Source organism: Malus sylvestris, chromosome 12 (assembly GCF_916048215.2).
Source record: "Malus sylvestris chromosome 12, drMalSylv7.2, whole genome shotgun sequence".
Lineage (NCBI taxonomy): Eukaryota > Viridiplantae > Streptophyta > Magnoliopsida > Rosales > Rosaceae > Malus > Malus sylvestris.
In genome coordinates, this window is record NC_062271.1 from 8,421,098 (window position 1) to 8,445,454 (window position 24,357).

The 24,357-nt window shown below is 36.5% G+C and overlaps 3 protein-coding genes across 12 annotated transcripts; 1 reads left to right on the forward strand and 2 right to left on the reverse strand.

The window, feature by feature from the left end:
• Positions 1 to 1,964: 1,964 nt before the first annotated feature.
• Positions 1,965 to 5,538, reverse strand: LOC126592641 (uncharacterized). 7 transcript variants are annotated; one of them, XM_050258396.1, is made up of 5 exons: positions 5,358 to 5,535; positions 4,921 to 4,964; positions 4,751 to 4,800; positions 4,362 to 4,511; positions 1,965 to 2,682 (listed from the first exon to the last, which is right to left on the reverse strand). In XM_050258396.1, exons 2-5 carry the CDS (start codon positions 4,962 to 4,964, stop codon positions 2,636 to 2,638), a joined length of 291 nt encoding a protein of 96 aa, XP_050114353.1. In that variant the 5' UTR covers positions 5,358 to 5,535; the 3' UTR covers positions 1,965 to 2,635. The 7 variants fall into 7 exon arrangements, 5 of the variants coding, with proteins under 5 accessions (XP_050114353.1, XP_050114352.1, XP_050114354.1 ...); XM_050258395.1 differs by having other exon boundaries at positions 4,921 to 4,967; XR_007612744.1 differs by lacking the exon at positions 4,921 to 4,964 and having other exon boundaries at positions 5,350 to 5,533.
• Positions 5,539 to 7,898: 2,360 nt separating this feature from the next.
• LOC126592881 (villin-3) lies at positions 7,899 to 20,316 on the forward strand. 2 transcript variants are annotated; one of them, XM_050258670.1, is made up of 24 exons: positions 7,899 to 8,380; positions 10,829 to 10,970; positions 11,603 to 11,702; positions 12,193 to 12,261; positions 12,359 to 12,595; positions 12,733 to 12,910; positions 13,105 to 13,237; positions 13,546 to 13,705; positions 13,794 to 13,944; positions 14,030 to 14,130; positions 14,242 to 14,400; positions 15,253 to 15,321; positions 15,394 to 15,462; positions 15,568 to 15,705; positions 16,186 to 16,314; positions 16,677 to 16,824; positions 16,927 to 16,937; positions 17,035 to 17,175; positions 17,246 to 17,371; positions 18,155 to 18,217; positions 18,507 to 18,608; positions 19,144 to 19,396; positions 19,520 to 19,716; positions 19,798 to 20,316. In XM_050258670.1, the coding sequence occupies exons 2-24, from the start codon at positions 10,915 to 10,917 to the stop codon at positions 19,909 to 19,911; spliced, it is 2,904 nt and encodes a 967-aa protein (XP_050114627.1). In that variant the 5' UTR covers positions 7,899 to 8,380; positions 10,829 to 10,914; the 3' UTR covers positions 19,912 to 20,316. The 2 variants fall into 2 exon arrangements, with proteins under 2 accessions (XP_050114627.1, XP_050114629.1); XM_050258672.1 differs by lacking the exon at positions 7,899 to 8,380 and adding an exon at positions 8,426 to 8,444.
• LOC126592882 (uncharacterized) lies at positions 20,294 to 22,876 on the reverse strand. Of its 3 annotated transcripts, XM_050258675.1 has the most exons (3): positions 22,439 to 22,477; positions 22,171 to 22,281; positions 20,294 to 21,547 (listed from the first exon to the last, which is right to left on the reverse strand). In XM_050258675.1, exon 3 carries the CDS (start codon positions 21,471 to 21,473, stop codon positions 20,496 to 20,498), a length of 978 nt encoding a protein of 325 aa, XP_050114632.1. In that variant the 5' UTR covers positions 21,474 to 21,547; positions 22,171 to 22,281; positions 22,439 to 22,477; the 3' UTR covers positions 20,294 to 20,495. The 3 variants fall into 3 exon arrangements, with proteins under 3 accessions (XP_050114632.1, XP_050114630.1, XP_050114631.1); XM_050258673.1 differs by lacking the exons at positions 22,171 to 22,281; positions 22,439 to 22,477 and adding an exon at positions 22,656 to 22,876; XM_050258674.1 differs by having other exon boundaries at positions 22,171 to 22,500.
• Between the last annotated feature and the right edge of the window lie 1,481 nt (positions 22,877 to 24,357).

Consider the following 24,357-nt stretch of genomic DNA (forward strand, 5'->3'; position numbering starts at 1 on the left):
TGTCTGTCATGTTCGTGTCGTTTTTGTGTAACACCTATTATCTTAACGGGTCGTGTCGTGTCACACCCATTATCTTAACAGGTTCTTAACAAGTCGGGTCACTTTACCTACCCAACCCGTTAAGAATTTTTTTTTCATTCTTAAATTTGCACATACCACACATTGCCACATAAATACTACTTCAAAATATTAATACACATTTGTCGTTTAAGTACTACATCTACACTAAAAAATAAGAGCCTAATAAAAAAAACATCCATACACTACTAGTCTATTACAAAATATTAAATGTGCAAGGATATGCAAAATTAAAGAGTTTTTGTTTTCAAGGTTGTGAAGCACTTCTCAAAAGTTTAAACCTTGCCAATGGAACTCAAAGCTTGCATGTTATTCCTTTTACAAAATCCTCAATTTTTATCGATCATCATGAGGAAATTGTATTGGAACTTTGGCTTGATCTATTACCTTCAAGAGTTATGTTGATAATGTTTTCAGTAAGGTTTTCCACGTCAGAACTCTCTTCGGCATAAACTAAGTATAGAAAAACTAAGTATAGAAAAACCAAACATTAAAAACCATTCAAATTATGAGAAGTTTACCAAAATAATTATGAAAAGAAATAAAACAATAGTACTATACCATATAAAAATATATTACGTCCTTTTCCAAATAGCCAATCTCGTGTGCACAACAAAGCTTGAACTGTTTCTGATAACAATGAACTACAATACTGATCTAGTATTATACCCCCAATACTAAATGCAGATTCTGATGCAACAGTTGAAAATGGGAATTGTTAACACATCTCGTGCTAACTGAGAAAGTATCAGATAATGAAAACGCTCCATTTGCCACCAAGAAAGAACATCTATGTCTACTTTTCTATCTATTCTTTTATCCTCCAAATACTTTTGCAATTCATTTTTTTTTTCAATTGAACTTGAACCATCGTAATTATTATCAAAATCCTACATCATAAAAAATAAAAACGAAAACGTAAAAAGAATCATGCATCATGTCAATTTCAAATATAATATCAACACTTTTTATAGTACTACTACTACAAATATATAAAGTAAATAAAAACAAACTTAGGTTAACTCTGATAGGATTAAAAGCACACCACAAAGTAGCACACAAATGTCCTATTGATTTTCCTTATTAACACTAAGATTTGTCAATTGTAGCATATGAAAATAAGGGTTTTTCCCGCAGAAGATTGTTTTATCTAACTACTTAAAATGTCACAAAAATTGGGTTGCTGTCCCTACTGACCAGCCACTAAAAAATATTTATTAGACCGACTTACACTTATCTAAAGTCTACGAAATTTTATATGCAGACACTAGACACACAGAGCTACACACACACACACACACACACACATTTTTGGAGTTGATTTTCTATTTAAATTAAATCAAACAAAAACAGGAAAAAAGCGAATTTTAAATAATAAAAATAGATTGTAGTTCACAAGTTAAGAAAAAACGAGTTAGGCGAATCGCTATCCACCACCAAATAATCATGCAAACATGTTATGTTTCATTCAAATTCCTTTTATTTTCGGATGAAGATGCTGAAGTTGGCTCAATGTTAGAACTCAACCTATTACTCTTTCTTATGTAGTATGTTAGGAGAATGGCATTTTCAACTTAACTTAGTCCCTAGTACGCAATCTAGAATGGCGTGTTCATAGATTTAACAAGTAGAAATCATTAAGAACGAAAAGAGTTTGAGTCATCACAAGGCATCGTAAGTACTAGCATTGTCTTACTTATCCTAAAAATTAGTTCACATGTTAATTGCAATTAACAAGTACTACTCTAGAACATATGTAGGTCCTCATTCGACAAGGGCAGACACACACATATTCATAGCATTAGAATCCTATATATGCTTACTAAGTATGCATCCGTAGAAAAACACATAAAGAATTCATCAATGAGACAATTAGTGAACTAATTTTCATCCATTCATAAAAGTAATTCAAACAAAATGTCATAACAACTTGCAATCATATTCGGGCTTCAAAATAGCCCCTAACTACTAAAAATTAGTTACACATAATCCTTAAATAAAACCAAAATAAAGACATGAGTTTGAGAAGATAAAACTGCAAGAAGAGAATGCCAAGATTTCCTCCTTCCTTTCCTTCCTTCCCCAACGTTGCTGCCTTGCCTTTTTGTTCTGTTCTTTTTTTTTTCTCCTCTCCCTTTGCCGCTGCAACCTACAGCCTTTTTGTTCTTGCTTGTTGCCCCAATTTCTTCTCCATAACTCACCCTACTAACAGCCATTTAGTGATGACAATAAGTGAGAGGAAATGGTAAAACAATTGTAACTCTTTAGGCAACCTTTATGCCCATTACTCCCACTTAATCCTCATCTTTAATTCCATTTCCTCTGATATTTGAATAGGTGTCAGCTGACTTGTTCTTGGCTACATTAGTTTTGGCTGATAGATTTATTGGATTTATTGCTTTCAATGCATTCTTGTCAGTTACAAACTGCTCAGCCTCTTGGGAACCTTTCAGTGTTAAAACAACCATAACTTCTTCTAGAAAAATGATATTAGCAATCTGTGAAATGCTCCAGAAAATAGACATCCGTAGTTTTCCAAGCATATAAAGTTCATTCTCTAATTGATTCTGAACTGTTCGCAACTTGCTTTCAAAGTCAGTTGATCTGCATAGGCATTTTTGACGAATTTGTTACTTAAAATCCCACTTGTGCTATTTTATTTTTCTTTTCTTTGCTTGACAAATCCCAAAAAATACCAAAACAAAGTAAATAGCTCAAAAATATAAGAAACTAACTAAGAAAAGACAAGTGAATTTGATGTAAAATATATAGAAATATGAGCTTATCAACCTCAAAGAGAACATCTCCAGATTCTGTTTGATGATTAGGCACTGAATTCATTAGAGTATATGAATTATCAAGATGCAAAAGTTTTTCCAAGTACACACCAAAAAGAACATTCAATTTGTCATTAACCTTTGTAAATTCAACCGAATTCACACCATGAAGCTTTGTGTAAGTCCAATCCACAAAATGCAATTTATAATGAGGGTCTAAGATGATTGCAATTGCCAAAATCAAACTGTACTCTGACCACTACTTCTCAAACTTCGTGTACATGTAAGTCTCCATCTTATTCATGAAACTTTTAGAGTTATCCATGGCTGCCTTAATTTGAAGTTTGATTAAGAACACCTTAGGGAAGAACAAATTTGATATGGGGTATTTTGTCCTAGAGAATAATCACGTAACCTTATAAAAGTACCCAAAAAACTTGGAAATCTTCATTATTTTATCTCACTCTTCAGAAGAAGGACAACTACTAAAATTGGAATCACTTAACCCTAAATGAATCAAAGCATATCGATAGAAAATTGCACTATCTAGCATAACATAGGTTGAGTTCCATCTAGTAGGGACATCTTGTCTCAAACCTCTCCTAGCATCCAATATCCCTACTTGTCTAACACATTCATAAAACTTTAGTTTCCTAGCCTCAGAGCCCTTTATATACTTGATGCATTCACGAATCTTTATCACCGAAGAATCAATTTCTTTAAGTCCATCTTGGACTATCAAATTCAAAACATGAGCACAACAACACACATGAAAGAAGTCACCATTCATCACGAGAAGACTTCTAAGATTCAATTGATTCTTCAAAACGCTAACAAAATAAATATTTGAAGAAGCATTATCCAAAGTAATAGAAAATAACTTCTTCTCAATCCCCCACTCAGTCACCAATGCATTAATTTTCTCAAATAATGCAACACCAATATGTGGAGGAGGTATGTGACAAAAACTTAAAATTCTTTTATGCAATTTCCAATCTTTGTCTACAAAGTGAGCAGTAAGAGCAAGATACCTATCAGTGCATTGCAAGGTCCATAAGTCTGATATCAAACAAATTCTACCTTCAACTGAGCCTAACAAATTATGAAGCCTTTGTTTTTCATTTTTGAACATCCTCAACACACAGGCTTTAATTGTATTTCTACACGGTAACTTAATATCATGAGATATTTATGCAAACAAAGTCCTAATTCCCTCATATTCAGAAAAACTAAAAGGAAGATTATGCTTTATGATGACCTCTACCAATAAGCCATGGAATACCACAGGATCAAAGTTTTGGGAACATAATTCAGACACCGACAATAATTCACCAGTCAATCCAGGGCATGTTTTCAAATGTCTATTCATATTACCCGTCCCATGATGACTATCATCTACTACCAATTTCTTACAATCTTTACATTGAGCATGACTTTTACCATCTTCAAAAATAGTAGTCAATTTGTTGAAAGTTTTGCAAACATGAGACATGAGTGTTTGCTTACCTAATTTGATCACTCTAGCCTTTTTCTTTGCCGAACTTGTATTTGTATCTTCTGTATTTTCACTTCCATGATCAGGTTGTATTCCCATTGTAACTTCCATTGACGCTCCATCACTAAGGTTCGTAAAATCTTGCTCTACAACATCCATTGCTTCAAGAAAGAAAAACAAAACTGTAAAATTTTGCTCATACCAATTCCATACCATATCCATTTCAATTTCAATTTCACATATCCATATCCATTTAAATTCACATATCCATTTCAATTTCAATTTCACATTTCCATTCCAAATTCACATATCCAATTCAATTTCAAAATCCAAATCACATATCCACAAATCAGAATCCAATTCAAATTTACTTTCAAATTCACAATTCAATTAAAAATACCTTGCACTTGTAGGTTGCAGCCTTGCTTAATTGCTTTGCTTGTTCCAAATCTTCAAATGTGGAAAACAAATATAGACCCCACTTATTAACTTCAAGTAAATAGACCCCAAATGAAACATAGATACAAAAGAACTAGAGGCATTCACAATTAAAAAAAAAAAAAGACCTACCTGCTAATTGCCAATACTTGGGGACAAATAATTGGACATTGCATCTACTACAGCAAAACAAAAATAGGTGGGGCATTACTACACTGTCGTTGCCTGCTTCACATGCCACTTAAATTCTAACCTCCCCAGTTCCCTGAAAACATATCCCCAATATATATACTCCCAAATTTCAATGCTTGATTCTATTTCTGCCTCGTCCTTTTGTGATTTTCAAGCTTATGAAGCCAACACGAAGCACGCTTACTCAATCGCTGGGTTTTTTTGAATGTTTGCAAACATGCCCCAACCCAGAAACTCCAAAATCTCCAAAATCAGAAAACCCCAGAAACCCCAAACCCAGAAAATTCCCAACCATTAGTTTTAATTTTAACGAAAACCCCAAATCACTAGTTTTTGAAAAAAAAAACACAAAATACGCAAAAATACAACATTCATACCTTTAGCGTGTGCTTGCCTGTGTGTGGTTTTCTTGTGGCTGTCGGAGTCGAGTTGAAGGAAGTGAACGGAGAAGGATGCGAGACAGATGCGGATTAAGGAGACGGCATGTGAGTAAGTCTGGACTGGAGAGATCATAGTGAATGAGAGAGAAGAGAAGGATAACGTCTAACCTAATGCACAATGGACAACTGAGATTCAATCTCAACCGATCCAATGGTCACCAATTTTTTAAATTTAATTTAATATGTATATATATATAATTATTATAGTTTTTAGGGGTATAAAATTGTTAAATTAATATATATAATTATTATAGTATTTTTTATGGTTATAAAATTATTAAATTAATATTTTGCTTATCGTGTATCGTGTTACCCATATGTATACTCGAACCAACCCATTATCTTAACAAGTGCGAGTTACCCGATAACGACCCAATTCGTTATCGTGTTGACTCGAACACTTGTTAATTTTGTGTCGTGTAATGTTAGGTTATCGAGTCGTGTTAGGAATTGCCAGGCATAGGCTTGCAAGTCTAGTAGTTTCCGAAAGACTTGACATGCAACTAAAGTGTGTATATGAGGATCTTGATACGAAAAATCTACATGAAAGTTCTTGATGGGCTTACATTCATTGGTCAAATAGTTCTAAATCAAGGAACCACTCTTTATTCGATTGAGGCGTTCACTACATATTGAAGCAATTCAGACGGATGTTATATAATTGTCTAAGCAAGTATTTGACTTGTCAGGAATATGTGAATAATGAACTATGCCCTTGCATGTCCATTAAGAAGTTTAGTTCCAGATTTATGATTGTTGCAGTCTATGTCGATGGCAAAAATTTCATTAGGACTCCTGAGGAGCTTAAGAAATTGTAGCATACCTTAAATTAGAATTTGAGATGAAGGATCTTGGAAAATTTGATATTGGCTTGGTCTTGAGATCGAGCATTGTTCTGACCATATTCTGGTTTACCAATCAAAGATTGTACATCTCTTTCGTTGTGAATCTTTTAGCAAGATATAAACACACGCCTATACACAGACACTGAAATGTGTTACGGACATTATACGTTACTTAAAGGTATAATGGATTTGGGCTTGTTTTATCCCTATTCATCTTCATGTGTGGCCATCGCCCCCTCTCGGTCCTTAAGTTGATCCTCGCCTTTTTGGTTATGCTAATATTGGGTACTTACATGACCTGCACTGAACACGATCCCAAACGAGTTATGTCTTTACCGTTGGTGGACCGCAATATCTTGGAGGCCTACAAAGAAAACCCTAGTTGCTCTGGGTTCAAACCATGTCAAGATGCTTGTTCTTTGTAAGTTTGCTTATGAGTGAACGTGGTTAAGAGCCGTTGTCGAGCATATTCGAAGCACACATGAATTGTTGACCATCGTTGACGTACCAACAATGATCTTTGAAGATAATTCTGCATGTATAAACCAGATTCAAAAGGATACATTAAAGGAGATCATACCAAGCACATTGCGTCGTAGTTCTTCTTCTCTCTTCAGCATCAAAAGCATCAGAATATTGAAATCAACCAAATTCGTTCCCAAAATAACCTCGTTGATCTCTTCACCAAGTTATTGTCAAAGTATCCTTTTTGTAGCTCATCCGAGGAATTGGAATGCCTAAACTGTTTCATTTACACTACTTGTAGTCTAGTTAAAGAGTTTTATCGATCTGAAGGGGCGTATCTGATAGATACCAAGTTAATCTTAATGTACTCTTTTTCCTTTAGTTCATGAATTTTGCTAACATGGCAAGGTTTTGACGAGGCACCTATTTTAGGTTGGTCATACCCTGATTTGAGCATTAATTGCCGCTTGATTACCTAAAACATCGACTTTGCATTTGTCACCTTTCCTCCGAGACTTGGAGTTATGTCCCGCATTTGGTTTTACTATTGTCAGATTTTTGTGAGCTTATGTTCCTTGTATGAAACCTTAATTTAGATTTGCATGTGTAACTACCTATGTCGATTGAAGACTCCAAAAATCATCGGTGAAGACTTGATGTGGCTAATTCTTAAGTTTTACACACTCAAGGGCAAGGGGGAGTGTTGTAGTTAATATTGTTTAAGAATGTGATAGTGAGGCAAGTAAAGCCCCCTAATCAGTATAAGTAAAGGAATAAGGCCACAAAGAAGCGTGTACAATTCAAAACAGTTGAGCTCTGTATTCTCTCTCTTGTCGTCCCACCCCTAGCTTAACTCTCTGAATTTTCCTTCAACAATATATATATATATTTGTGATTTTATTTTTCCCTTCATTTTGCTTTGGTACAAAGAAATCAGTAAAAACCATAGAATTCTCCCTTCAACATGTAAAAAAGTAGACAAAATTTCTACGTAGAAAATAAAAGGTTGGGGAAAAAGTGTAATGCTATAAATCCAAGACAAAAAGAATTAAAAAAAAAGATTAAAATATTATAATAATAAAAAAAGAGAAATAAAAAGTCCAAATTGGAAAGTAAGCAAAATAATCAGAAATTCGAAAAAAGCAAAGAGGATAGCCAACATGGCCGGTGCCACCGTCACCGGATCTTTGCCTTAATTAACGACCTGCCTGTCAAAACCATAAACTCTCTCTCTCTCTAACCTCTCTATCATTCCGCTTCCGTTTTGAGTCGTTTCATTTCTGTTGCTCTCTTCTTCCTCCTCTCACCATTTCATCACCAAAATTCATATATATTTCCATTAACTCTCTCTCTCTCTCTCTCTCTCTCTCTCTCTCTGTGAAACTCTGCTTTCTCTCTTTTTCTCTCTCTATCTATCTGAAATTACAAATCTCAAAGGCTTCACGAAAAAGTTAGAGAGAGAAGCGCACACCCGCAGCAATAATTCACTTTTCTTTCCAACTATCTTCTTCTCTCTCCCTCTTTATTGCCAGCTCTTGCAGTTCGTCCCTCCCATAACCCTTTTTCCCATCTCTCTCTCTCTCTCTCTGTATTATCTCTCACCCCCACCACCCTCCATCATTACAATTACACACAGAGATCCTATTTCTGGTACGTCAATTCTCTCTCTGATCGATCTCATACTCTTTTCAGCTCCATCAATACCCATTTTTCTGTATGTTATCTGGATCTCTTTGTTTTCAGAGCTATTCCATATTTGCTCTGATCGTTATTTTGTTTGCAATTCTCGTTTTTTGTTATCTGGGTTTTTATGGGTTTGTATCAAATTTAATAGGCTCTGGTTGTTTTTATTTTTGTTTGTGTTTTTGGATAAAGTTGAATACTTGATCTGATGGGGTATGTTGGTTTTGCCTCCTTATTGCTTGGTAGTTGTTTGATCATCTATGCTTGTTGGTATCGTTTGATCTGACCCTTTCTTTTCATAACCTTATCTTGATTTTAGTTTATCTAAAGCCCGAATCGACTGAGTTGAAATGATTGAGTGAGTGATTGAACAGATGACTAGAAGATCTTAATATTATCTGGGTTCTTTTATGAATGCCTTTTGATGAAATATTATCTGGGTTCTTTCATTTGGTAAAACGTTGCGTGTCCATGCACGTGTGTACGAGTGTACTTTAATCTCCCTTCATTTTGCTGTTGTGTAATCAGGCATGTTCCTGGTAAGTCTTATAACTTTGGATTTGATAGTAATCAAGTATCCAGTCCTATTGCCTTTTCTGTGGTCATGTTGATCACAAGTCATATTTCAGTTCTTGGGTAGTTTTTCACTTGTTTGAATACTGGAAGGGACGTTTAAATTTGCCAAGATATTCTCAGTTTGCTTCTTTTCAGTTGGATTCGGGAATGTTATGGTCCAGAGGAAAGCTGTGCTGGAGGATTATTCGCACTAAGTGGGTTCAGTAATTAATTGCAGTGTTTGAGTCTGCAGTCCTACACACCTAGCAGATGTTTCATGGATGGATTATATACAGCCTGTTTGGAAGTATCAAATATTTGTTACTTGAGTAAAAAATAAGATGAGTTGGATGACTGTTCTTGGCTGAGAAGTTACCGATGATGATTCTTCAGCCTTAGTGCGTACTTGAAGCCAGTGGTTTAACTAGCTTGTGGTCCAAGTTGAATGGACAGTAGTACAGATATAAAATTTAATATTACCCAATATATAATATATGTGAACATAAACTTATGTTAGACCAATAGGATCAGCTTTGAGGTCAAACTCGTTTTCTAGAAATTTTTTGCCATAAGTATATTCTATGGATTGATCACTCATCTATGATTAAGTCATGATGATCTAAGTGTGAACTTCAAGGGAAGGACTGTATGTCAAACACTAGTTTTTATAACTGTACAAAGATAATCTAAGCAACATCTATGTAGAACTTTATAAACTAGTAGTGTCAGGGACTAGTTTTAGGTACAGAAGTGGCTCCACTGTAACACCAGCGAGTAGTATTAATGATGAAAAATCTTAGGACAGTTTGTTAATTGGCTGAAGTATATTTCCCTTTTGATGCATATTTTCTACTGACATCTGCATGCTCACATGTAAAGAAGGAGAAAAAAGGTGATAAACTTCTAAAGATGTGGTCTGGGTAGCCAGCAGGGTGGAATTTAGGTCTTTGTATCACTATGAATGGAGGCTTACCTAAAGAAAGCCTACTAGGACGAAGCTTGAAGAGGAGGATCATAAACTGAGAAGAGGTTTTCTAAGTTCTTTGGTAGCATATATGGACCAAATTCTAGCTATATGAAAAGCAAGAGGTGGAAGCAATGATGCACTTATGAGAGTTAGATACCTACTAATATTATCGGGAACTACCTCTGGATATATCTCAGTCAAGAAGTTAGTCCAGGGAAGGGGAGTCCGTGAAACTATTGTAGTCTGGGAAATGCCTTTTGGAATATCTCACTTGAGAATCAGTCCAGCGAAGAGAGTTTATAAATGTTTTGCCAACATGATTTGTGTTTCCTAGCTGAATATATCAAGTGGTGTAACTTGAGTATCTGATCCAAGGTTCAATGGCCAACACATAAGCTAGAACCTGACGTAAATGGACTGAGACATACCAACCAAGTTAGACAACTAAATTCTAAATACAGTGCATCAGCGCTTGACCTTCATTCTCATGCATGAGTTAACTTACGCATGTTGGTGTTATGTCTTATTTGGCAAGCACTTTTACCTGTTTGATTTAAAGTTCGTTGTATACGAAAATCAATAACCGGTTAGTGTAGCTTTATGGAGATATATAGTGATCCGAGATGTAAGTGCTCACAATTTAAACATCACAAGAAGAGATCTTATTCTAACAACTCATATTGTCGTAGTGCTAAGATTTACTGTAGCATCTCTATTGAATTTCTGTGTTGAGTATCAATGCTCACATTTGTACATAAGAATTATTGAAGCAGATCTATTACTTTTGACATAAGTTATCTCTATACTGTTTTTGAAAATGATGTAGTATTCATTTTGGCTTGGTAACAAAACTCCATTTGTTTATTTGTCTTTGTTTTTTATTTTCCTTGCAGTGAAATCTTGTGGAATTTATAGGGACGCAGGATTCAAAGTAATTCTGCCTTGCTGAAAGAAAGCTTTCTTAAGGGATTTTCAGGCAATGTCTAGCTCTACAAAAGCTTTGGATCCGGCTTTTCAGGGATCAGGTCAAAGGATGTATCCTTTTACCAGAGATGGTGACTCAATAAAATGGAGTCTGCAAATTATTTCTTTTAAGAACTATAACGAAGGACAGGAACAATCTTACTATCTTGCATCCACAGAAATAAAAAATTAAAAAAAAATGAAGTAAAAGCGACTTAAAACAAAATTACGGCCCAGGATAGTTGGAATAGAGGCTAGGGTTCATGTGGCCGAACCTAAAGAGTTGAGTGAAGGTCATCCATTCCAGCTACTGTAAAATAGTTTGTTATAAGTAAATGTAATTAGTTTGTTAATAGCTGTGATTAGTCAAGGTAGTTAAGTGATTAGTTAAAGCAGTTAAAGGGTATTAATGTAAATAGCCAAAATGCTATATATATCCATACATGTGTAATTGATTATTCAGTCAAGACAATTGAAAACTTACCGAGGAAGTTTTCTGTTTCTATAAAGGTTTTGTTGTTATAGACAAAAATGTAAAGTCTGTTTCTATAAAGGTTTTGTTGTTATAGACAAAAATGTAAAGTAGGTTATACGTTATACTTTGTATCAATTTTGGGAATATGCAAGTCTTTCTGGTTATCTTTTAAATATGTTAATCATGTTGTGTTTCCACATTTGAGGTCGTGAAACTTAACATGTTATAGAGGGGCTGAAATTTGGCGAATTGAGGACTTCCAACCAGTTCCTTTGCCAAAATCTGAACATGGAAAATTCTATATGGGGGATTCTTATATTGTCTTGCAGGTTTGTCTATTTATTTACTCTCTTTTATTCTTTTCGAAGCCTTTACTATTTATACTTTTTTCCTCGCAAGATTGCTTAAAAAGAACGAAATTTGTCAGTAATTTTCTTCCGAGAAATGCAAAAGTTCAATTTTTCTTTTTTGGGTGATCCATAAGTTGATGTCATTCTTCTTGAATAACTTTTTGTGTTCTCCCTCTATCAGCTGTTACGTTTGGGTTTAAAAGGTTTAATAAAAAAATGGTGGAGGTTTGCACTGATTAATAAATTTAGCACTCAAAATGGTGCACACTATTACCATGGCTCTCTATCAAATCTTTTTTTATGCCTTTCCCTTTCTTTGCATGTTCCACCTTAAGAAAGGGGTAGTCAGGGATGGGGAGGAGGATGGGGAATGGGTGTAGGACATATCATACTTTGGAATAAAAAGGCTTACCTTCAAGGAGGCTTTTTTCATTCATATGTTCTCATGCACTTCTCTGACTGTTTGTAGACAACACAAAACAAAGGGGGCGCTTATCTCTATGACATACACTTCTGGATTGGGAAAGATACAAGTCAGGTATGTATGTTCAAAGTTTGAACTTGCCTTGAATTTCCTTTGATGTTATATATAGAAGTAAGAGAAAAATGGTTTATGTAGTGACTTTTTATTGTAGGATGAAGCTGGGACAGCAGCTATTAAGACTGTTGAGCTAGATGCAGTTCTTGGAGGACGTGCAGTGCAACATCGAGAAATTCAAGGCCATGAATCTGACAAATTTTTGTCATACTTCAAACCTTGTATTATACCATTGGAGGGGGGTGTTGCTTCTGGATTTAAAAAGGTTGAGGAAGACGAATTTGAAACTCGGTTGTATATCTGCAAAGGAAAACGAGTTGTCAGAATGAAGCAGGTATCCTGTTCTTCTGATGCGAGGGTTTAGAGTTTTTCTTTTTCTTTTGGTCTGGAGAGTTAGAGTTCAATTAAGTTTCCTAAATGTGATTCTGATAGAGTTTAAAGGGAATTGCACCCTGCATTCTGATTTTGTAGGTTCCTTTTGCGCGTTCCTCTCTGAATCATGATGATGTGTTTATCCTGGACACTGAAAACAAGATCTTTCAGTTCAACGGAGCAAATTCTAATATCCAGGAGAGGGCGAAGGCTTTGGAAGTAATCCAGTTTTTGAAGGAAAAGTATCATCATGGAACCTGTGATGTTGCAATAGTTGGTAAGTGCATATACGGTGTAACAATGTATATTATATACAAGCCCACAGAACTTTTATCATGTTTTCATTTTCTCTGGTACTCAAAATACCTGCATTATCCAACCAGAAGTGTTACCTTACATGTTTGCTATCTGTGTTGCCCATTCTCACTCATTACTTATTTCATTTGTCAAAAATGGTGTGCATTATGGCAGATGATGGGAAGCTAGATACAGAGTCCGATTCGGGTGAATTTTGGGTCCTAATGGGTGGATTTGCTCCAATTGGAAAGAAGGTAATCACTGAAGATGATGTGGTTCCAGAAGCTACTCCTGCTATACTGTACAGGTATTCTCATATTCTGTTATTGTCTTTTGTCTAAAACTCTTGATTTTTAGTAAATAGTGAACTCTCTCTCTCTCTCTCTTTCTCTCTCTCCCTCCCTCCCTCCCTCCCTCCCTCCCTCCCTCCACACACACACACGTATGGTCGTATGCTTTTCATGTGTGTGCATCTGCATGTAGTAGGTGGCCTGGTAAGCACATGCTCCAGACACTTGTTTCTGTGTTGTGTGCCGGAAACAAAATATCTACTTATATGTTAATTTCTGGTATAATCCTCATACGGTTCTAACTTAAACTTACTGGTTTTTGAAGCATAACCGAGGGTGAAGTGAAGACTGTAGAAGGTGAACTATCCAAATCCTTGCTTGAAAACAACAAATGCTACTTACTGGACTGCGGTTCAGAGGTGTTTGTTTGGGTTGGCCGGGTGACACAAGTGGAGGACAGAAAATCTGCTAGCCAAGCAGCTGAGGTAGTGACCTGCACTTTTTTATCCATGCTGGCAAGCAGATAGGTTTATGAGTGACTTACATAAATGTAACTCTGAATTTTGTCACCAGGAGTTTCTTGCTACTCAGAATAGACCAAAGTCAACACGAATAACCCGGGTTATTCAAGGTTATGAAACACATTCATTCAAGTCCAACTTCGATTCTTGGCCGTCAGGATCAGCAACTTCTGGTACTGAAGAGGGAAGAGGAAAAGTAGCAGGTAATTATCAACTCCTGAGTTGTAAAGTGTACAGTAATACTTTCTGATTGCCTTTATCTAATATTGTATCTTCATGGTCTGCTAGCTTTGCTGAAGCAACAAGGTGTTGGTTTAAAGGGTGTTGCAAAAGGTGCTCCCGTAAATGAGGAGGTCCCACCTTTGCTAGAAGGAGGTGGAAAGATGGAGGTCTAGTTGATAATGATATATGTTAATCATGCTTCTAGTAATGACTTAATTAATTAGGCTTCCTTGTTGATATCTTTTGGAATATTGGGTATTCTGTTTTTTTTTTTTCAGGTATGGTGTATCAATGGTGGTGCCAAGACTCCTTTGCCTAAGGAGGATATTGGTAAATTTTACAGTGGAGATTGCTATATCATTCTCTATACTTACCACTCTGGTGATAGAAAAGAAGATTACTTTTTGTGCTGTTGGTTTGGAAAAAATAGTATTGAGGTAATTCACTTTGTTCCTGGTTAGGATTCAAATAATTGAAAGAATCACTTTGCTTTCTGTCAGAATTCTTGTATATAAACTATAAAGAAAGAGACCTGCACTTCAACCTCATGCTTGCATACATTGTGCTTTCAATTGGGGTTGGGGGTGGGTGAGGGTTGTGGAAAAAAATGTTGCGTCTTTGATGTCCTTCGGTGTTTTGGTTAGAGTTGAATGTCATTTCTTGAAGATAGGAGGAACGCTTGATTTTGTTGTGGAGAGGGTGGGCTTTTTAGCTTCTTTGTGGGCTCCAGTAGCTGCAGAATCTGGAGATATTCCTTTCTTTGAGCTATAGTTGGATTCTTGGATGATTATTGTACTGTTTAAGTTAGCCTTGATCTGAAGTAGGAACAATAGGTTGGTAGTATCGGACATTTTCAGGTGGTTATTCCTGGTCTTCTTGTTTCAGTGTACTTCATGTCCACTTCTTGATTTTTTGAGTAAATAAATAAAAAAACGAAGTTTCATTCACATAGGAAAGAGACAACTTATTGTCCAAGTGTGGTTTGTATTTTCTGGAAGGGTTTTCAGGGCACTAAACATGTTGTTTGGTTTGGGTCTTTGTTTGTTCTCCTCTTCATCCAAGCTATTATTAAACCTAGTGATTGAATAACAGAGGATATCAAAAGAAAGAGTCATGTTCTTATCTTCATTCTAATGACTTTTCATTTAATTTTTTTACCTTTTTGGTAATAGTTTGTCTAATATTTCGTGAAAGCATCCTTCGACATTTTGTTTCTGCGCCATATTAGAAAACCTTGTTGCAATTGTAAGAGGACTGCTAAAGAATTTCCATTATATAACCCATTTTAGGAGGACCAGAAAACTGCTTCTCATTTGGCTAGCACAATGTCCAACTCGCTGAAGGGAAGACCAGTGCAGGTATCATATTATCTTTAGTCAATGTTGGAGAATGTGTCTTACGGACCTACATATAATAGGGGCCTTTTGCAGGGTCACATATTTCAAGGTAAAGAGCCACCACAGTTAGTAGCACTTTTTCAGCCTATGGTGGTCCTGAAGGTATTGTTCAGTTTAGTGACTTTAGTCTGGTGCAAAGACCTCTCCATATTAGTTTCATTTGAGGGTTTATTGTTATCATTTTAATTTGATTGATTTCCTCTTCAGGGTGGCTTGAGCTCTGGTTATAAGAAATCGGTTGAGGAGAAAGGTCTGACAGATGAAACTTATACCGCAGATTGTGTGGCACTCTTTCGGTTATCTGGAACTTATGTTCATAACAGTAAAGCAGTGCAAGTTGATGCGGTATGAGCCAATTCATATGTTGTAATCACGTATCCTACATGACAATATATGCTCACATATTTTGGGGGACTGACCTTAGAAAGCGATAAGCACTCTGTCTGCGATATTACATATACCCCTGAATTCCTCGTATTGGAGACTTATCTGTTCCCTAGTAGTATGCATCTTTAAGATTACCACTGAATGTTTTTCACGCTGGATTTTTTGGCATGCTGTAGTTGGCCGGTATGGAGAATAATATGGTATATGAAATGTTGGATGTGATTTATTGAGGGGAAGATGAAATAGAGTTATCTGTGTTTTCTTCATATATGTAGTACGAAGATTCAAATAGAATTGCATACTTTCAAGAGAATGGTTTCTATGCTATGTTTAGATGTTAGACTTCTTGTTCACTGCTGGACATAATCTTTGTACTCTTTGGGCTTTTTAAATAGTCTTTCTTTTATATGTATACATAAAACAGATTTCTTTGTTTAGGTGGCAACATCATTGAACTCTACCGAGTGTTTCATTCTGCAATCTGGGTCCTCAATGTTTGCCTGGAATGGAAATCAATGCACCATTGAACAGCAACAGTTAGCAGCAAAACTTGCAGAATTTTTGAAGGTATACTTGTATTGAAGATTTCTATTCTCTCTTCCCTCTTACATAACTTATTTGCCTTCGAACTTATCATAGATGCACCATCCAGAAGAGTCAATAAAACCAAGTATGCTTAGTAAATGTATTTCAGTCGGGCTTCAAGTAACAATGGTATACTGGGCTCTGGCATTGTTTCGACTTGATGACAAAAGAACAAGATGATTGTACACGTTAACTTGATTGGGCACGTACAATGGATGGACAGTGTTCAGTATTCATGCTTAATGTAATTTAATAGTATTTATTATTTCTTAGGCTTTCGATTTTCAGTATTGCCACCAATATAATGTTCATCTATTTGAGCCTTATATGCCTTGCTAATACAGCCTGGAGTTACTCTAAAACATGCTAAAGAGGGAACTGAGAGCTCATCCTTCTGGTTTGCTCTAGGAGGGAAACAAAGTTACACCAGCAATAAAGTTTCTCAGGAGATTGTCAGAGATCCCCACCTGTTCTCATTCTCGTTCAACAGAGGTAGAATTTTATGACATGAAATGATGTCTAAGTTGGAAATTTTATTTGTAAAGCTAGTTCCATTCTAACTCTGTTTTTTTTTATTGTTCATTGATTCCCCAGGAAAGTTTCAGGCGAGTTATCTGGCCTTTTGAGTGTAATCGGTATTTTCTTCCATTTTTATTTGGGCGCTAGTGCTTCTAATCCCTGTCTTCGTTTTTAATTCTGCAGGTGGAGGAAATTTACAACTTCACTCAGGATGATCTGTTGACAGAGGATATCCTTATACTTGACACACATGCCGAAGTGTTTGTTTGGGTTGGTCAATGTGTAGACTCGAAAGAAAAGCAAAATGCTTTTGAAATTGGCAAGGTATACCTTAAAATATTTGCATCTTTGTCATATGTTTCATTTGTTACATTTTCCATTCATATTTGTGCAGAAATACATAGCGCTGGCGGCATCTCTGGAGGGGTTGGCTCCTAATGTACCATTATACAAAGTTACTGAAGGAAATGAACCTCGCTTCTTTACAACATACTTTTCATGGGATCTTTCAAAAGCCACTGTATGTTCTAAAACAACAGACTCTCTCTCTCTCACTCATTTAGATAAATTTTAAGGAATTTGTAGTCAAGCAAGGAATAATCAAAACACGTTTAAGTTGAATGCAACAAATTTCTGTGATTTGGAATTTTTGGAGGGGTTTTTACTTTTCTATTTCATCTTTAACCTATTAATTGAAATAACTAGTCTTTTGAACTAGAATGAAATTAAGCGAGGATAAATATATGTGTGGAATACTGTAAATGATAATGCTGTGCAAATGTCATAACAAATAGGGAAGTGAAAACTGTCTAGGTGGGAAGAGAATTGGTTTAGGGATCATTACGTATAGAATATCATATACCAGTAGGGATTAAATATGCATAGAAGTCTATCTTCTCAAATAAAATGAAAGCCTAGAAGTCTAATTTGGTAATAACATACGAGTCAATCAACATTTTTTTTCTGGGTAAATTATTACTGATTGATGATGTGCTTACATTCTCTCCCTCTTCAGTGTAATAACCATGTCAGAGATAATCATCTAAAATATGACTTTGTTTCTGCTACACTTGCTAGTGCATTTGAGATTCCAGACATTTCATTAAATAATTTTAGAGGCGGACCAAAACTTTTGTGATTGAAACATTATTTTGATAGGTAAAGTGTGAAGCAAAGGGGCGTGACAGTGTGTCGAAAACCTTTGTAGATATCAACTGTTTTAATTGAAAGTACTTTATACGGATGCATTACACTATTCGGTTTAATATATAATTTTCTTACAGTATATCTACACTAAATGTAGGTTCAAGGAAACTCATTCCTCAAGAAGGTGTCAATACTCTTTGGAATTGGCCATGCTGTGGAGGTAAGCAATGTATATTATCAAACACGTTGCATCGTAATCTCCTCTTATACATGTGTGCGAAATGCTATATGATACATTCTGTCTAGTATATACAAGGGAACCATGATCATATCATGTCTTAAGATTCTCGTTATAAGTTAGTTACCGGAATAATGTTCTTCTCATAACAGTTCGAAATGATTGAACAACATTAAGGGTTAAAATCTATCAAATTTTGTAAAATTTTTTAGCATTATCATTTATTATCCTTCTGTAATTCACGGAGAACGGATATCTGTTGCTGGATCAGGACAAGTCCACTGGGAACCAAGGAGGACCAAGGCAAAGAGCTGAAGCCTTAGCTGCTTTATCATCTGCATTCAATCCATCCTCCGGAAAGTCATCCCAAGCGGTAAATAAATTTTTTTGTACCAGCATCGTGTGCTTGTAGTGGATGCTATTGCCATGTTGTCATGTCTTCACATGCGGTGTGCAGACAAGCAGAACTTTTAATTCATTCCATGAATGAATAGTAGGAACCTTCATCCTAGTTAAGTATTTACAGAAAGTTGCATTAGAAAGTGTACATTCCCCATCTCATCCTCCATTCCCTCTCAATGCTCTTTTCATGTTGTCATTCTTTTGTGGAATAATCAACTAAGGAAGTGGGTGTGTATACAAACATCCCTTAGGTTTTTCGAATGTTGCATTATGACAAGTTGAACCTGATATTAAGCTGTTACATGGAGCTTTTTTATTCGACCTTTATCCCTCTTTGCTTTAGGATATGCTAGATCTGAGATTAATCTGTAGCATGGAGCTTTTTTATTCGATCTTTATCCGTCTTTGACTTGGTGTTGTTTCTTAGCACCTTTTAACCTTACACTTCTCCTTTTCTGAGGCATTATATTCAATAATTCAACAATTCAACTGCCATGCAATCACAGGGCCAGGATAAGTCCGATGGATCGAGTGAAGGAGGACCAAGGCAAAGAGCAGAAGCTTTAGCTGCTTTATCTTCTGCATTTAATTCATCCCCTGGAAACAAACCTTCTCTTCCCAAGCCGTCTGCATCAGGTCAAGGAACACAAAGAGCTGCAGCAGTTGCTGCGCTTTCAAATGTTCTTACAGCTGAAAAGAGTAAGTTAACACCAGATGCTTCTCCTGTGCAAAGCCCTCCCTCAGAAACTAGTGCTTCTGGTAAGAAAGTAGGAATACTTATGATTATCCATTATATGCATGGTTAGCAAACGGATTTGATGAATTTGGGTACTTGCAGCTGGCGCAAAAAGTGAAACTGTTTTTTTTTTCTATCTGAAACAGAGGGTCCTCAGGAACTTCCTGAAGTCAAGGAAACAGGTGAATCTGCACCTGCTTCCGAAAGCAGTGAGGATGATTCAAAACAAAAGACACTGCAGGACGAGAGTGAGAGTGAAAGTAGTCGCAGTACATTCAGTTATGACCAACTGAGGGCTAAATCTGACAATCCTGTAACCGGCATTGATTTTAAGAGAAGAGAGGTTGGTCTTTTGTGAATGTTGTCATTTTCATCAATATCTGCTTTGAAATCATAGTGACATATCGTCGGCTTGGTTTTTCAGACCTATCTCTCTGACGAGGAGTTTCAGACTATATTCGGGATGCCAAAAGATGCTTTCTATCAACTGCCAAAGTGGAAGCAAGACATGCAGAAGAGGAAAGCTGATTTATTCTAGAGGCCGAAGTCAATAGAACGAGTGCTTTTACTGCGTTTATTTGCATCCTGACTTGCAATTCATTCATTTTGATCTGTGTTTTTTCTGTGGTGCCTTGTTTTCTGTCGAGCATTTTGCTCTCGATGAACATAGCGCCGTGGTTAGTATCGGTATTGATTGAGATACTGCCTGAAGAGTGATTTTCTTCTCTCCTTTTTTCTCTTTTTCTGAACTGCTGCCGGCTCTTGTAGTTATCACAGATGGTAGTGTTAAAGCTCAACGCAGGTCAAATTCTTTTATTTGCTTCCACATGTATTTCAATTTTCGGATTTTTTCGGTTCAATTTTCGGTTTGTAATATGTAATACATTTGTATTTTGTAATTGTGACCTACATAAAAGGAATGGGAAATTGTTTTTGGTTTGCAGTTTTTGGTTCTTCTCTAATACATCAGATTGTACAAACCGAATAATCCGTTAACCTCGGATTTATTTATCGTATTTACGAAAGTACTACAACTTAAACATTTGCCACACAAAATATGCATATCCAAGCATTATACAGGCCCCGAGCTGCTCACAAGCTCCGAACACTCCGAACCATTCATCACGGAACAAGCAGTATCTTTCCGATATGCTTGCTACTTTCCATCAGCCGGTGAGCTTCCGCCGCTTCATATAACGGAAAATACTTGTAAACCACCGGTTTCACCTTGCCAGACGCGATTGCAGGCCACACATTGCTCTCCACCTCCCTAACAATCGCTGCTTTGTTTTCTGGACTTCTGTATCTCAAACCTGCTGCCTGGATGGTCAGGCGCTTTGAAAGTACAACACGAAGATCTAGCTCTGTTACAGCACCGCCCATGGTCGCGATCACAAAAAGCCTCCCATCAAAGCTTAAACTGTCAAGGTTTCGACGGAAATAGTTTGCCCCAATGATATCCAGGATGACATCCACGCCTTTGCCACCAGTTTCTTCCTTCACCCGCGCAACAAAGTCCTCTGTCTTGTAATTGATACACACATCAGCTCCAAGATCCTTGCAAAAAGCTAACTTTTCTTCACTTCCAGCTGTGATAAACACCTTTGCTCCCAGGTATTTAGCTATCTGAATTGCAAACGTACCAATTCCACTTGATCCGCCATGAACCAAAAACGTTTCGCCAGCAGATAGCCGGCTCATCATAAAAACAGTTGACCAAACAGTGCACGAAACTTCAGGAAAACTAGCAGCATCCTTCAAAGAAACACCAGGTGGAGCAGGAAGTACTTGTCCAGCTGGAACAGCCACCTTCTCAGCATACCCTCCTCCAGTAAGAAGAGCACACACCTTATCGCCGACCTGCCAGCGTGAGACGTGTTTCCCAACAGCCACTACGGTTCCAGAACATTCGAGACCCAGGTAAGGGCTGGAACCTGGGGGTGGTGGGTACAGGCCCTTCCTCTGAAGGATATCAGCTCGGTTCAGGGCTGTGGCCTCAACTTTTATTAGGACCTCATCGTGTTTGAACTCCGGGTCTTCAACTTCTTGTAGTTGGAGGACCTCCGGTCCACCTGGAGCGCTCACCACTATAGCCTTCATCGATGCTGGAGTATCTCCCTACCTTGGACTCGGGCTTCCACTGAAGAGGTCTGACAGAAGGAAGAAAATCTCACCTGCATAGAAAAGCATTACAGGCTTATTAGATGGAAACGTAAAGTACATAAACGAAAACCATTGCACTCGCATTGTCCAGTGTAATTCTATAACTTTGTTGAACAAGATGATGATCCTATTCCTATCCACTGCAAGCAGTCCTCCCAAATTCTTTCCTAATGCATAAAAAACCACCTCACTTCTCATACATTATTGCATGCTAAGAACCGCAAGCAAGCTAACCCCCTTGACGAAGAATTAGGGCCCGTTTGATAACAATTTTGCTTTCAGAGATGGAGGAAAAATATGTGGAAGAAAGGAGAAATGAAGAAAGGTGAAAGAATAATGGCGGAAGAAATGTGAAAGGAATGTATATGCAATGACAAGCAAAACGAAAACTAAAAACCGAAAATTGAAAACGAACAAGTTTAGGTTGTTTTTTGTATAATCTCCCTCTTCCCTCTCACCACTTCCCGTCATCCTTCTCCATTCCTCATTTTTCTCACAAACATCCCTTCTATCTCTAGCACCAAAAAATAAAAACTAAAAACCAAATAGTTACAAACAGGGCCATGGTTTCTCAATTTCTTGATTTCAAACCTGGGCTCCAACTCCAAGATTATAAAAAGGTACTCATTTTTACCTTTCACACACTCCTTCCAATTGCCGGCCGTCGGATCAATGGCCCAAAATTAACCGGATGTGTGAGCGGTAAAAATAGGTGTGTGGAACTGAGAGGCATCATCCATGAGAACTGTGAGGCATCAACCCCACATTTTTAGCAATAATTCTATGTGCTTCCTCTTAAATTTAAATTTCAGCTAAAACTGCTGAATTCCTAATTTGATTAGCATCCTCTCTATAAATTATTAATTTCGAAAAGAAAAAAACTAGGATTAAATTTTACTTACTTTTGCTTGGTCAAAGTTTGAAACTTGAATTAAAATTTAATATCAACCTAATCCCTTATATACACACACACATATTATATGACAGACCCAAAAATAAATAAATAAATAAATAAACCAAATGTGAAATATTGCCACTGCGCCGCGATTATAAACCAGAAATTGGAAATTAGTCTAAAGAAAAATAAAGTTGGAAACTGAGACTTTAAAGAATAATTACCTTTGGCCCTCTCCGGAAGATAAACAAAGCTGAGAAAGAAAACTGCCGAACTTTGGAAGGTGAGAGACTGCCACTGCAACTGTGAGAAAAATCAACCGACCAAGGCAACAGAAGAACCCAACAAAATAAGTACGCGGGTGGGCTGTTCTTCGGCTAATGGGCTGCCGAAGATTCTGAGCAATTCTTTTAGTGGGGCTGATGGGGAAGGTTGGGCAAACAAAAACCGGGATTTGTTTGAGGGGCTTTGGAGTAAGCCCAGTATCACTGATGTCGTCAGGCATTGTGTTGAAGTTGTAGGCCTCTTAGTTTTATTATTTTTTGGGAGGGTGAGTTTGTTCAAAGGAAAACTAATGAAAAGGGTTTGAAAACTTTGAGTTTTAATGATAAGGACAAAATAAAGGGTAAAGTGAATAGTACCAGGATTGACTTTTTAGTGTAAAAATATGGTTTTTTATTAAAGTGAACAGTACCGGGTGCTTTTCGTTAAAGTTCCCTTTGTTCAATGGAATGACTGATGAAGCCGATGTATTCTTGTTGTAGGTCCCTTTTTCACTATTACTTGCCGCAGCAAAATCGGAGCTGAAAAGCCTTGAGCGAGCTGTATTCGCTGCCAGTGTACAACTGCTAGTTCTGAGATAGCAGATTCTTGTTGTCTGAATTTGCAAATGCATCCGACCTACTGGTGTCAAATCCATGTTACGCCAATTCACGTTAGAAATAGATCTATAACTATTATGTTGTCGTCACTTAGTATTACGGTCTAGTAGTATTCATCTCTTCACTTGTAAGTTAGATATTTTAGATTCGATTCTTACCAAAGATGAATTTGAAACATATTATTGCTAGCTTATTATGAGGCTAACCTCATCTACTACCTCGTCCTCCTTAATGTAGATTATATTTTTTGTTAAAAAAAAATTAAAAAATTTGTCACATTGTCTATTTCTTGCACATAGAGCATTTTTACCATATCTAATTTCATTTACAAAAGTCACTCAGTATTACGGTTTGGTAGTATTCCTTTTCTCTTAGAAGTGATAGATCTTAGGTTCGAATTTCGTGGATGGCGAATTCGATACCAAATTATGCTGCCAATTATGTAGCTTAGCTGAACTCCCCCTTCCTTAGTGTAAACATGTCGATGTACTAAAAAAATATACATTTCATTTACGAATTCAACTATTATGATTTTATGAGAAAAAAAACTTCGCTAAGTTTTGAGAATTTCATAATAAAGACTCATAAATTCTTGATCACATGTTGACCTCAAAACAGATTCACAATATCTTAATATAACAAACTTCGATTGGATACACTTATGTAGAGGCACATATCTAACCTGTAATTATTATGTGCTAAAGAGCTTTAGAAAATTGCCATTCAACTTCGAACTTAAGATCTTTTATATACAAATAAAATAAAATATTAGACAGGACCATCATCGCTTGGTTTAAAAATTGAGCTTTAATTTGGGCCCTCCATAATTGTGTACCCCAGCATTCAGGAACCCACATCTAAAAGGGCATCTCAATCACAAAATTAACAAACACTTATCCAAAAGCAACCATAATATTTAACTTTTAACATAATTATTATTAGCTGTTTGAGTCATCATAATTTATACTATAGCATGATGGCAACCTTTTTTGGAGCTTTGTGGTTGATTGTTTGGTGGTACATTTGATTTGCTATTTGCTAATAC

What these genes read in the sequence shown, in the direction of transcription:
- LOC126592641 (XM_050258393.1), bottom strand. Translation starts at nt 5,493, where the DNA reads ATGATCTCTCCAGTCCAGACTTACTCACATGCCGTCTCCTTAATCCGC. An exon ending in CAGGCAAGCACACGCTAAAG is followed by an intron (nt 4,512 to 5,357) that starts GTATGAATGTTG and finishes TCTTTCTTGAAG; the next exon opens with CAATGGATGTTGTAGAGCAA. An exon ending in GGCTAGAGTGATCAAATTAG is followed by an intron (nt 2,683 to 4,361) that starts GTAAGCAAACAC and finishes ATGCCTATGCAG; the next exon opens with ATCAACTGACTTTGAAAGCA.
- LOC126592881 (XM_050258670.1), top strand. Translation starts at nt 10,915, where the DNA reads ATGTCTAGCTCTACAAAAGCTTTGGATCCGGCTTTTCAGGGATCAGGT. An exon ending in TTGGGAAAGATACAAGTCAG is followed by an intron (nt 12,262 to 12,358) that starts GTATGTATGTTC and finishes TTTTTATTGTAG; the next exon opens with GATGAAGCTGGGACAGCAGC. An exon ending in CCGGAAAGTCATCCCAAGCG is followed by an intron (nt 18,609 to 19,143) that starts GTAAATAAATTT and finishes ATGCAATCACAG; the next exon opens with GGCCAGGATAAGTCCGATGG.
- LOC126592882 (XM_050258673.1), bottom strand. Translation starts at nt 21,473, where the DNA reads ATGAAGGCTATAGTGGTGAGCGCTCCAGGTGGACCGGAGGTCCTCCAA.